We start from the raw sequence: 14,107 nt of genomic DNA on the forward strand, positions 1-14,107 counted from the left end.
GAAAAAAAAGTATATTTCTATCTGTTTCCGTTTTGCAGCAATTAGCATTAGAATATAGCTAAGTTTCATCATTATTCACAAATCTATTTAGAAATGTGAGTAATGAGCTTTTTCTCAACATGGCCCGTGTTTGATCTCTTTTGCTCTGCTGCCACCTGCTGGCCGTTTCTGTAATAAATACAATTTCTTCAACCGTTCTTTGCAGTTGAGAAGCTGCATCAAAGCCTTCTGTATGCTCTAGCATGAAAAAAAACATTAAAAAAATGTATACATACGTCTTTGGGACACTTAAAACATTTAAAATGCAATGCATTTATATGTTTTTGGGAGCAAATGAGTTAACTAGATGTGCTGTAGGAGGTGGGAAGCCTCCCACAAATGTTTTCCATTGCCATTGCCAGTATGGAAATGCAAATGTCAGGAGGAAAGCATGACATGTATAATGCCTTAGTTTGAAACATTCTAATCAAGTAAAACAGGTGTGAAATAAGCCAATACAAGTCTACATGGTAAAAAAATAAATATATATATATATTTTTTTTTTTTAAGCGAGTAGATCACTTCCTTTTTTAAATTTATTTAAAGAGATTGTGAGCCGCAGAGGAAAGTAGCACAATATGCACTTTCTCCACTTTTTCTGGTTCACTCCCACAGGTCCTCAAATAAACTTGTTTTGAACTCTTTCGGGGGTTGTTTAACATTCTTTGAAACGAAGCTTTCTGTGCGATGAGAAGGACAACGCAATGTTGGCACTTTCATGTGGAACAAGATCCAGTGGCTGCTTTTGGTAGCTTAGCATAAAATCGAACTACCTTGAATGCTTGACTTTTCACTTCAGTCGCCTTTAAACTTTAATCCTTTATCGGCAGAAGACATTCCTCCCAGCCAGGCAGCAAAGGAAAATCATGTGTTTGTTAATATTACAAGGTCATATGGTTGTTTTTCAGTACTGCAACTTTCTGGGCTCTACATACATTCCATGATTCAGTATGTGTTTAATATCATTTTGTGCTGCATTGGAAAGAAAATGGATTCAATAACATTGTTGTTACATCATCTTTGTTGCTCTACTTCCAGAATGGGATTTTATGATGTGGCCCAGAAACTCAAAATAATGGACTCTCATGCAAATAGGGGCAACGCCTCAGGAATGTAAAACATTCTCATAAACTCTTCCATTGCTGAAGCTTGGGCGGATTTCACATGCACTGCAGTAACTGTTATTCATCACCAAGGGACTGATCTTCACAAAATCAATTGTCGGGAGATGTGGAATGGCGGCTGACATGACGGCCGCGGTGTTTTACAACAGTCACGTGTCCATAGCGAATGCGTGACCTTCTTACAGACAGCAAGAAAGAAAAGGGAGCGAGACATTTGGGTCTTTCATGTACCGGGTTACATGACATCATCTTCAGTGCAATAAGGATAAGGGCTTGTATGTGTTGTGAATTGCAAACAAACATTATTATTATTATTATTAATATTATTTTATATTTCCACATCACTCAGGCCTGCAAATGTCTTACAGCCAAGAGACTGAACCTTCCCCTCATCCAGTTTAGCCCAAAGTCTGACCTGATTTATCCCCTCAGTGCTCCCTTCATCCATTTAATCTAGCCTACTGGGATTGAAAATAATGCCCTGTGGAGACAGACTGATCATGTTGCAGCCGGGTCAAAACAATGCTATCGGGAGGGGCGCAGAATGGATAAAAGCTGCCCTGCTGCTGCCCATCACAGAGCCAACCACGGAGGATAAAACAAAAATGGACGCAACCTTTTGCGCGTATTACCCGGCAGGACACACTTGCAGGGAAACCATCACCACACACACACGCGCATGCACGCACACACACAGTGAGGGTTCAAGCTGACAGCAAGGGATGAGTTTACCTGGGAGATCAGATAGTGCTCCTCTCTCTATAATGTGCTTCCTATATAAAGTCTTCAAAACCTTGGCGCTGCCGAACCTCTTGAAGCGTCTCTTCACATTGTTGTAATACCATTCCAGGGACTGTGTCCTCAAAATCCTGCAAAACACAAATGAAAGATTTATTTTTATTTAGCTCAAACTGCATCACAAGTTGATTTCTTTAAAACCCATCCATAAAGTAATTTGGATTTGATTGATATTGGCAGCCTATTTGTTAAACTATCACGTTTAAAACCCATTTAATATGTAGACCATTGTGATGCCTATGTGCTTGCCCTACACATTAGCAGTGTTTATCGTCATTGTGTGCTTCTTTGACAAGCAGTGGATGGTAAGCAAAAGTAGTTTTATGGGCAGTAAATTTGTCACCATTAGCGCTGCAGCACGATAGAATGAGAGCAGAATGCAGCGTGCACACCGTTGCATGATCAAGACAGCTCGCATCAAAAATGTCTTGTGCTATTATGTAAATTGATTTAATGTAGTCATTTATCTTTTAAAAATTGGAAATGTGACATTTTAATCATGAATGACTAAATACTTGGACCGTGTACCTCAACTTTAACTTTCAAGTGCATATCAGTAGTCAAAGTGAACACAACCATGCAGATTTTATGACTCACCATTGTCACCATGACAACCAATACATAAACAGACTCATCAAAAGCAGCAACCTAAAACCAAACTGTGTTAAATCAGCACCTCTATGAAGGTTTCAATCCAAAGTAGCATTACAGTAAACCTCACAAATGTACACATTTGCATTCTTTGGTGCGGTGGAATTGGAGCCGAGTTGCTTCATTTGGACAAAAGTAGTCCTTTGGAGCCACCTTGTGGTATCTATAGGTAATTACAGTACAGTATGAATGTGTTTGGAAGCTGTCAATAACTCGCACAATTTCACTATTCAATCTGCCACTCTGTCCCTATTCACTGCGAAGAAGGTAAGGCAGCTTTATTTATATAATTCATTTTATACAGAAGGTAACTCTAAGTGCTTTACATAAAAGTACAACATTTAAAAACAAAAGCACTAAATATTTAAAAACAACTGAAATAAAAGATTACAAAATCACTAAAAGAACGAAAACATTTTTTTTTTAATGCTTTATTAGACCTCAGTCAGACGTGTGTTTTTTTATTATACTTACAATCATTTCACTTCTGTTGGCAGCTTATTCCATTTGTTTGCAGCAAAACAGCCAAGTGCTGCTTCACCATGTTTATTTTGAACTCTAGGCTCCACTAATTGACAACATTGTGCAGACTCCAGAGCCCTAAATTGACTGTAATCTATTTGTAAAAGCAATTGTACGTCCACAACAAGATTCTGCAATACTGTCTAGTAAAATCCCTTACATATAATACGGATGAAGAAAATTTCTTCCCACGCCACAAAAAAGAAGTTAAAAATAGTTACGTGGGTATTCCTATACAACAGTGAATATAAAAAGTTGTGTTTTACTAAATTTGTGTACATATGAACCATCCTGAATAGGAACGAACATGCCATTGAGCAGGACTGTCCTTTCATGGTATTTGTACTGTAGTGTGCTTCAATGAAGCAGATGAAAAAAGCAACAGTGTTAAAAGTATCCAGAGTGGCCCCCGGGGCTCCATGGCCTACCACACCGACTGCCCCCCCCCCCCCCCCCCCGCCCCCACCTCTTAAACACCCTTCCTTCTTCCCAGTGGATTTATTATCATCGGCATCTTTCGGCGGGACCGGTTAATGAGTCTCAGCTCCTTAATTTCCTGCCTGAGGTACAGTAGCGGTTTCTGGCATGTGCAATATAAGCGGCTGCACAGGGCGGCCTAGCTGGGGGGGTGCGGCAACGTTGCGTAAAGGAAGTCCTTAAAGGCTTTCAGTGAAGAAGCTGACACATTCTACTTTTAAGACTTTCAAAACAAACCATAAATATTATCTTTAATTAAAGCCCTTCAGCTATGAAGAACTAGAGTTACATGACACAGTGAGGCCATGACAGCATTATTAGGCTCCACTTATTTACACGAGTCAGCCTTTTCACACATGAAGATACACGTGACTCCATGACTGATGATCATTTGGAAGATGGCTTGAGGCTGGCTATCAGTAGCTCCTGTCCGGACTACGAATTTGTTTACAATTTACTATAGTTGAATATAAAAGAAAAGAAAATGGTCACACCAGTCTGTGCGCGTGTGTGTGTGCGCGATACATTGTGGGGCCCTTACACATGTATTTTTCCAGGTTTAATTACCATTGTGGGGACTGACTTGAAATTGTGGGGACATTTTGGTGGTCCCCACATGTTCAAACCTCTTTTTAGGGGTCAAGACTTGGTTTTAGACGTTAGGTTTGAATAGGGTTATGGTTGAGGTTAGGGTAAGGAATGGGGGTAGGCAATAATTTTTGATGGTTGGGGTTAGGGGAAGGGGATAGGAAATGCATTATGTCTATGGATGTCCCCAAGATGATACAAAGACAAGGGTTAGGTGTGTGTGTGTGGTCTTGTTTTTGTTACATAGTGGGGCCAACATTTCGGGATTTCACAGAGTTGTGGCCCCCACAAGTTTAGACCTCTTTTTGAGGGTCAAGACTTGGTTTTAGAGTTTAAGGTAAGGAATGGGGGTAGCGGGTAGGCAATCACTTTTGACGGTTGGGGTTAGGGAAAGGGGCTAGGAAATGCATCATGTCAATGACATGTCCCCACGATGATACAATGACAAGTGTGTGTGTGGGGGGGGGGTGCATGTGTGTGTGTGTGTGTGTGTGCGTGTGCATGCGTGCGAGACAGAGACAGACAGCGAGAGAGAGAAAGAGAAAGAGAGCGAGAGAGAGAGAGAGAGAGCTATGAGTTGGCGTTGCGCACAACACTAACAAAATCTGCACTGTGAAAAGCTCCGCATTGATTGACCTTTGGACTGAGAAGCAAACAAAGTTATAAGTGAGGAATCTTAATTAGGATCTTAATCACTGTATGTGTAAGTGAGTTAGCCATGCAGTGCATAATGAGTTTCGTTTTAAATTTGTTGCATATTGTCGTACTGCTCAAATATAAAGCAACATTTGGTTGCTACTGCAATGCTCTGATATTCTTAAAAAAAAAAAAAAGAATCAGTACAATTAAAATTAGCAAACTGACGAGGAGCGCTTGAGATTAAGGATAAAGGGAGAGAGGCTTCTCAATGAATGAAGCATGACATGGCTTCCCTGGAGTGATGTTTAAAAAAAGGGCATAAAGAGAATTGAGTACAAGCTTTCAAGTGTTGGATGAGCCGTATGGGCTTATGGGAAAAACATGCATAATGAGGTTGGGACAGTCCCGTATTTTTTGCTGCTGCATGAATAAGTAAAAAGGGATTCCTATGGAAACTCTCCTGACTGTTTCTACACGTTCTTCCATCATCCCTGCCCTCTCATTATACTGGCTGCAGTGCTGGGAAACCAACTTCTCATTCTCCTCACAGTTATTTTTCCTTCTAAATGAGCTCCATTGTGTGATATTTAGGGAAAATGCAGTACAAATATGTTTCAGTGAGATTCTGCTTTCTTGGGGAGGAAGCTGGAATGACTGGAAGAGCACTGGAAGGGAGGGATGGTGAATAATACAACAGCCAACACACAAATATGAATATGATACTTAACAGTACAGCATTTGAATCTCTGTTGGAACGTCAACATATTTGCATTCTCCCCTTGCTTTTCCGGGTACTTTGGTTTCCATCCCTCAGCTGGGATAAGCCAATTGTAAATAATTGGAGCAGTAAATATTCCTGTTGAAAAAAGATGTGCTCAGAACAGAACAAATATTGAGCTCTACCACTTACAGAAAACACAACAGAAAAGGGACATAAATATTGATCTAGCTTTATTTCTTAACTAACAAGAATCACTCTCTTTTAATCCAACATCCCATGACTTGTTTTTGTTTAAAACATTGGCAAAAGGGGTATAAACAGAAAATAGAGGAAAACAAAAAAATGTACGCAACGGTGTACAAAATGGAATTGTACATTTTTAATGACAGCGTTTCCAAGGCCAGTGCTGTTTACAGCTACATCGCCACACTAAACAGGCTGGGCCAAGGATGGGCAACTGGAGGCCCACAGGTCGCAAGCTACATTCTGAGTGATTAATAAACAAATAAAAACTATTTAAAAAAAAAAAAAAGAGCTGATTAACGTTCAATATTCCTTTCATGAAAAATGGGGGGTAATTTGGGGGTTGCCGTTGGAAGTGGGAAATCCTGGAAAAAAGAAAAAGAAAAAACAGTCTTTAAGAATTTTTTTTTTAAACGTGAAAAAAAAATGCTAATATGTATCGACTGTAGTTTCATGTTGTAATACCACCATTCACCACTAGATAGCAAACATGGCTTAGTTGCATTTACACCGGGTCTTATACTTCCCTATACATACTACAACATGAGTAGGCCAAATAATTTTTTTGCGGGTATCGAATGATATGAAGGACAAACATAGTACCTCAATAATTAAAAATAAAAGTTTTGAGAGTTGATTTTTGTGAAAAATGCACCGATTTTTTTATTTTTTGCTGAAATTTTGTACCGTCCCTGAAATGGTCATTTTTAGGCAAGAGAGCACTAGGGAAAAAAATACAGCATGTGATTATTTTGTTTTCTTCAAACCCTTTATTGTTGGGTTAAGATGGACATGCATTGAGAAATGTATTATACATATATTAAGAGCACATATTTTGCACATATTATATTGTCATACATCTGGCTAGGAAGTGTATGGCTCCCCCGAATAGTAGAGATGAAAAATTGTGATCCCCTCCAGCATTTACCTCTAAATTGCCCATCCCTGGGCTGTCTTATTTATTCCGAGCTGCCACAAATGCCTGCCGGACAGAGGACAAGGTGGTCAAATGCTAAAAAGCAGATGAGATTTTCTCCTTTTGCGTGAGGATCATTTTAAACCATCTGGCCATGAGCGGACGCAAACGTGTCACTCGTAGCAACTAGCCCGTCTTATGACCTTTCTGGGAAGCCGCCGGAATATTGATCACCTCCCTGTGGCTCTCTGACAGGAAGACGAATGAAGAGAAAGTCCTTCTGCATTATACATGGACGTGCGAGATGTGATTTTACATGGATGTGCTCATGCTACATAGGTGCACTACTTATATTTGCCAGTGCCATTAAAATGTGGGGGGAAGATCACCTGGCAACAGTTACACAATTTTCCTTTGCTTAGAAAAGATCGTTATTAGAAAATCTCAAGCTGTTTCTGCCTTTGGGCTAAACAGACGGATGACTTCCCAGAGCACAACCATACCACACTTGCGGAATACTAACATGCTTCAAATGAAATGTACCACTATTAGTAACTAAGCTTTGTAAAATGACAAATACAGAAACGTGAGATAATCTGCACGACTACAGCACTAAATAAAATTTTGGGGAGACAACATCTGGAGAGGCACAGTTCTGCATTGTGGGAAATCTAGATACACCATAGCCTGCAGTTATGATTAACACTAACACAGGTGTCTTTATCTAGCTAGTCTGTGTGGATTATAAAACCTGCAGCTTTCTTTGCAGGGAGAACAATTCACTGGGGGCTTAATAACAACAACAACCTGTAAACAAAAATGGGTTTCTACATATACATTTCATTCTGTCTGGGCACCAAAAGATGGAGAGAAAAAAACAGCTGGATTGTAGGGATATTAATTGTAGGAATACTCTCAGTTGGTGCACAAGTGAACACAACACGGCGTTGCATACAGAGCAACATTTATTGAGACTGTTGTATCGATCAGGAGCCATGTTGAAATGCAAGCTGTCACTTCACAATGGACTGCACTGTTAGCTCAATTGATGACAAGAGTGATGAAACAGCAGATTAAAGGTCATAAACCGGATCAAGTTCTGACACTGACAGCATAGTGTAGCTGTCACTCCCAATTTTATTAGCCTGTTTGAGGTGGCGTGACAAAGTCACCTGCACCATTTAATGATAATAATAACAATACTTAGCTTGGATTTACACTAACAGAGAGGTATTCACAGTTTAAAATTGTGTTTATTATTGTGGTTGCAGCAGCTGCTGAGTGAGCAATGAATACAAAGCAGCAGGAGGCAAGGGCAGGCCAAAAGGCAGCAGCCACATGAGAGCTCCAAAGTAAAGGTCATTGCAGTGATTGGTATCATGAAAGGAAGGCTACAACCATTTTCAGCAGTCCTTTGCAAAAGTACATCCCCATTTTCTATATTGTACTGCCAAAAGAAATAGTCATTGGACAAGTAGGGGAGGCAGCAAACTGTTCTTGCCTGATAAGACAGGAAACTCCGCGAAAGAGATGATTTCACAGAGGCTTAAAGAATAGCTCCCCAAGTTTTGGCACATGGAGCCGGTAACTTCAAAGAGCAACGCAATGACCAGAGGCCAGCAACCACGCAACCTGAAGACTTATCAGACAGGAAAAGTTTAACTTCCTGTCAGTCTTAACGCATGATGGGTCTGGCGGCAGAAAGCACACATTCTTTGAAATATCCTTTAATGCTTCTATCAGTTTGGACCAGCTCTGTCTTTACGGTCTCTGCAATGGCCATTTACAAAGTTCAAAGTGTGACTCAGACAAATACAAGAAACAGACCTATTTATTATGTAGCTTCAAATAAATCTTTGTCTTGAGATCTGCAACCAAAAAATTACCTGCAGCAGCGCTTGTGCGATTATAAATTCAAAATATCCCAACGGAATACACCACCTTTTACAATTGTGACCCACATCTTTCACTTCCCCTGAGAGCTTTTCACTGGAGAACCGGCTGCAAGGCAAGCCAATAAAGTGAGCTATATCACTGCACTCCAGCCAATTATGAATGAAATGAATGTCTCAACAGGCCTCTGGATGCCCTCACACATGCGAGCATAAAGTTAGTCACACAACACAAATCAAGAGACGGAATCACCGTAGCCTTTGTCCTCAATGTCATTGCTGCTTGATGTCCATCCATCTGAGCAATGATTTTTAGGAGGAATTAGTAGGAAATTATAGAGGAGGTGCACTCTACACTTTTCCAGTAAAATGAATGACATTGTGCATGTGCAAAGCCCTGCATAACACATTAAAATGGCAATTAACTTTAATGTAAATCTAAACCTGTAACACTAAGTATGTTGATGGGAAAGTTGGTAGTCTTGTAGTTCCACAAAGCTTACTGCCGTGAGTCAAAACCACTCAGGCACTCCACCGCACACAAAAATTCACACTGGGGCTGAGAGTTCCACAGTGAATCCCCCTAAATCAGACCAGATGGTGACAGAAGAATTAGAAATCATGATGGTTGATTTGCGACGTTCAACAAACAGAACCGGTTTGGCCTTTGATACTTGCAGCCATACTGGCCACTTAAGTACACCTGTGAAATCAAGAGATTTAATGGAATTTTATAACAACTTGGGAAAATGTTGTGTTCCTGGCTTATTAACTCATTCACTCCCAGCCATTTTCACTGAAAAATCCCCCTTCGCTACCGGCTGTTTTATTGGATTTTGACTGATTTTACAAGACCGACAGAATATTGTGTTCTATTGCTATAAAAACATGGACCCTACCAAAAGAAAGATTAGAGTCTCTTCTTTCATCATCTGTTTCCATTTTGCAGCAATTAGCATTAGAATGCAGCCAAGTTTCATTTCATTATTCACAAATCTGTTTAAAACAGTGTGGTAAAGAGTTTTTTTGCAACATAGCCCTGGTTGATCTCTTATACTCTGCTGCCACCTGCTGGTCGTTTTTTGTAATAACTACCATTTCTTCAGTTCAGAGGCTGCATCAAAGCCTTCTGTATGCTCTAACCTAAAAAAAAAACGTTTTAAAAAAACAACAACATATAAATACGTATTTGGTAGCATGATAATATTTAAAATATAACGTATTTATACGCTTTTGGCAGCAAATGAGTTTGAATGAGTCAGCCAAGAGAAGTAGCGAAGGAAAATCCGAAAAAGCGATACACTTCTCACTCTGTGTTGTGCTCAAAGCTATATGTCACTGTCCGACAAGGTTTTTTACACGTCACGCCAGAAGCTGGAACTGACATTGTCATGCATCTAATTGTCTGATTCTGGGATGCCGCAGGTTGCTGTGTAACAAGCACACACAGCTGTGGCAATATCACACCTCACTGGGTTGTGTTGAAAAACCAAACTATTTTTCTTAATAGATCTTATACAGGCATTTTGTGGCATCCCTCTGTATATCTGGTATATTTATTAAATTATTAACCCCTAAATTGTGCGGCTAATTAAAAAATGACAGGAAATTAAAGCTCACATTATATTTATCAGAAGTGGGCATTGGTGGAAGGTCCATCAATCCATCAATGATGGATGCCAGTTTTGTTGACAAATAACGAATGATGGGAAAAAGATGACAAAGAAAAAGCCAAAGAAGACAAAAGACAAAGAATAAGATGATGAAGAAGAGGATGATAAAGAAGAAAAAGAACTTGAAGGAAAACTCTACCAGAACTGAAAGAAAATCTAATTTTTAATACTCAAAACATTGAAAAACTTTATTCCACCACTCACCTGTTCATCACCATAATAATGACGGAGTGACGGGCTAATGTACGGGTGAAATTTACTGACAGTCATAAAATACTGTCTGTAATTTAACAATGATGGAAGCGCAGTTAAAATAACCAGAGGTGGCCACTTCCGTCTCTCTGTCGGCTCCATCGGTGACGGATGCCCACATATTCGTATTACTGACCCGGATCGACTGACGAAAACTTGCTTCATTCGAATGGGCCGATGGAGAGACGGAAGTGACCACCTCTGAAAACAATAATGACGGATTGATAACGACAGACGGGTGTCCCGGCCATTGACGAATGACAGACTGTCGAAATTCACCGAAACCTCTGCAATTTATAAAAATTGAAGGGAATTGTTGGTGAATAACAGAACATTCACGTTACTTTCATTTCAATTTCACAGAGGCCCAGCAGCCTTGTGATCAAAGTTCACACAGTAGAAACATATAATTTGCATGGCTTGCCACTAGAACGCTTCAATGTTCTGATGCTTTCTGGGTTTAGCGTAATGACACCCTTGTTTTGCATGTTCTATGACCCGAACACACAGTCGGCGCATCACTCTTACAGATAGATGCTTTAGAAAACAATCCGTTCACTGTACCAAATGACAGCAGCGTTCAGGCCATTCTCATCGGAGTGAAGGTAAACTGAGCGTTCCTTTAAGCCATCAAATGAGCCATGATCCGGAGAACCATCTCCTGGTCAGTCTGGCAGACAGGGCGTGGGAGAGCGATGAATCAGCGGCGTTACGAATCACAAATCAAACACGCATGTGCACGTACACAATAATCCCCTCTCTCTTAGTCATCTATCCTTTCCCATTCATTGCATGTAGTTCTACATGATTTTGATGAGAGAGACAGATGGTGGGAATGAGAGGGGAAATTACTCCAAAAACAAAACGGGAAATGTCATTGCTGTGAAAGTGTCCAGTCCTCAGGTCGAATGTCACAAAAGTGGTATAAGTACTTATAACTACCGTACTGATAAATAAGTGGTCATGCACCGATGGCCATGATTTAAATCACGCTTGTGATAAAGATCAGAACACTTCATATGGAAGAAAGGTTCTGTTGCTATGAAGTCTCGGAGTAAGCGTAACATTGCCTGTGGAGAAAATCTTGCACCATCCATCAATTGTGAGCCCCATGACACTTTCGAGTCTCGACCCAATCACAAAAAGAACATCCCTGCAATTTTCCCTATGGAGTGAGCTGCAAGAAAGAAATGTCATTGACAAAATCCAATTTCCCAGCTAGCATATGCGGTTTTTCATTTTGTCCTTTAATTATACTTCCCTTGTGTAAAAAGTTAAATGTACTTGACATAAAATGCTGCATGATGACAGCAAAGATCACAGGCTGCATGGTGAGATAATCGTAGGAGTTCAGCGCTAAAGCCTCCTCCGGTGGACTCATTTAAACACTTCTACTCTGCTTATACCATCTCAGTTCTTTAGCCCGCTTGCTTTCATGTCAAGCAGCAAGTGTGTGCAAACATCACATGAATAGCCAATGCGGGTAAGCGCTGCATTATTCATACCAATGCTGTCATAGTTAACAATCCCAGCCATGAGAAGCAGAGGAGGCGCGGTTTCTCCCTGACTCTCGGGTGGGATACTTTGATTATTAGATCAACTTTCAGGGTGATACGTGCCAGTGGGCTGCTGCAGTAAGTACACCAGCACATTCAAGATAAGATTTAATTTGACATCTGTTTTAAAAAAGTCACATCATAATACTCAGAATTGACCAACACTGTCAGTAAACCAGTTTCATTGTAAAACAGAATTCTCATTGAGAATCGATTTTGCTGCTAGATAGAAAAAAAAGAAGCTTAAACTACAATTCCCTGAGATTTGTGGGATACTTCCAAATGTAAATGTTTGCTGTTTAAGCAACAAAACATTGGCACCGTTTCACAGATGTCTGTTTCACCCCACTGCCTTCCGCTGATAAGATGTCAGAATGGCTGATTTGATTTCAGAGTGGAGAGGAGACCAAGCTGAATCCGCTGTGGCAAGCTCAGTGACAAGCTCAGCTGATAAATGAGTTGTGACGACGTTGATTTGCACAAAGTCTAATGTACTGTAGTAATGAACTAAAGCAAGTTTGAACAGATGAATACATATGCTGAACAGTGTTAATAATATTAGGTTCAATTATGTTTTAACAAAAATGGGAATACCTACATGCCTTGTGTTTTGATAAGGACAGACATCGATACAGCTCTAAAAACAGTTGGGTCAAAAGGAGATTGACCTGCTACTTGGGTCAATTTGACCCAACTTTCTGGGTTGTCACATACTGGACATTTTCATTTTCAATTGATTAAAAAAAAAAAACCTGGACAGGGTGTAAATAAGTGGACATGTCCGGGCAAAAGAGGAGGTTTGGTCAACCTCCTAAATGGGACCCAATTGATTAGAACTAATGACCAGCAAAAATAATCACATAAGACTACAGGGAGTAGTTGGTGTTGTATACAAGAGTGTTTGACAAAGGGGGTAATGTTGAGACAAGTATAGCAAACACCATCCTCCTTTCTCTTTCTTGTTTGTCCTCTTGAGTAAATTTACTGTAGGCACTACTGCTTCCCTGCCTGTTTGAGTAAACTCATAATTGCATCCATGCGCCGAGTGCCACATGCACAGAAACAAAAGCCTCTTTTCACACTGCATTCCTCGTAAATTGATGTAACAGAGGCATACCAGTAAAGCCAGGATTTATTTGACTGTCCCTTTCAGACGGGCGCCACCCAAGCGCAAATTGCCGGGAACGTATACTATGACAATCCCCCTTTCAGATAATTCAATGTGTGATGGCATCAGCGCAACAGCGACAATTGCTTTAAAAACGTTGGGGCGTGGACTTCTCGGGTCTTAAACTTCACATTCAGGTTGTTGCTGTGGCCTGTGAAAAATGACTAGGTCGTCTTCAATGCATCAGTCCTTTACACACTTGTACCGCAAACCGGAAAAGTTGGGAAGTAGCCGTCTCCCTCCTGCTCACCTCTGCCCATCTGCAGTAGAGTAAATATATGCCACCTTAGCCTTTATTTGTGAGAATGCAGTAATTACGAAGTCCTATAAAAAGTGAAGTGAACTGTATTTTATCTGTCTGTCATAAATTTTGTTGGCATGCACAGTTATTAAAAATGCTTGACTATCAACCCCAGCAACTGTAATAAGTGAAGCTTGAGTGTTTGTCTGTGAAGCTTCTCAGTCATCCATCTCGTGCTTATCCCAATCAGAGGACTCCACACCAAGAATTTAGAACTGAACACGGGTTTTGTCCAGTTGCCTCGATTCAACTTATGTGACTTATTTGAAAATACACTTACGCACGGCACTCTAGCTGATGGACGCAAAGGGACAAGCATATTTGGATATGTCCAGCACTGAGCTGCTCGTCCCAAGAGACCCAGGAATTAACGCACACTTAAAAACATCACATTCTTTTAAACTTAATGAGTTCAAACAGCTCTCATCACTCATGCAGAAAATCACTACGAAACACAGCCTGGCCGCTCTGCAGCAAAGCCTCATTTTAAATGCTGCATAACTGGAGAGGAGGTGCAATGAGACAAACATGCATGTCTGCGCGAGAA

The 14,107-nt window shown here is 40.4% G+C and overlaps 1 protein-coding gene across 4 annotated transcripts in view; it reads right to left on the reverse strand.

Annotated features, from left to right (window-relative positions):
- LOC147155618 (rab effector MyRIP-like) overlaps window positions 1-14,107 on the reverse strand; it is an 86,661-nt gene that overhangs the window by 27,464 nt on the left and 45,090 nt on the right. For all 4 annotated transcript variants that reach the window (XM_086066317.1, XM_086066316.1, XM_086066315.1 and 1 more), the window contains exon 4: window positions 1,896-2,032. In XM_086066317.1, coding sequence (XP_085922443.1) covers window positions 1,896-2,032 — 137 coding nt within the window. The remainder of the gene's footprint in view (window positions 1-1,895; window positions 2,033-14,107) is intronic.

The sequence above is a fragment of the Leptonotus elevatus genome, chromosome 21 (assembly GCF_054856555.1).
Source record: "Leptonotus elevatus isolate MCC_2025b chromosome 21, RoL_Lele_1.0, whole genome shotgun sequence".
In the NCBI taxonomy this organism is placed as follows: domain Eukaryota; kingdom Metazoa; phylum Chordata; class Actinopteri; order Syngnathiformes; family Syngnathidae; genus Leptonotus; species Leptonotus elevatus.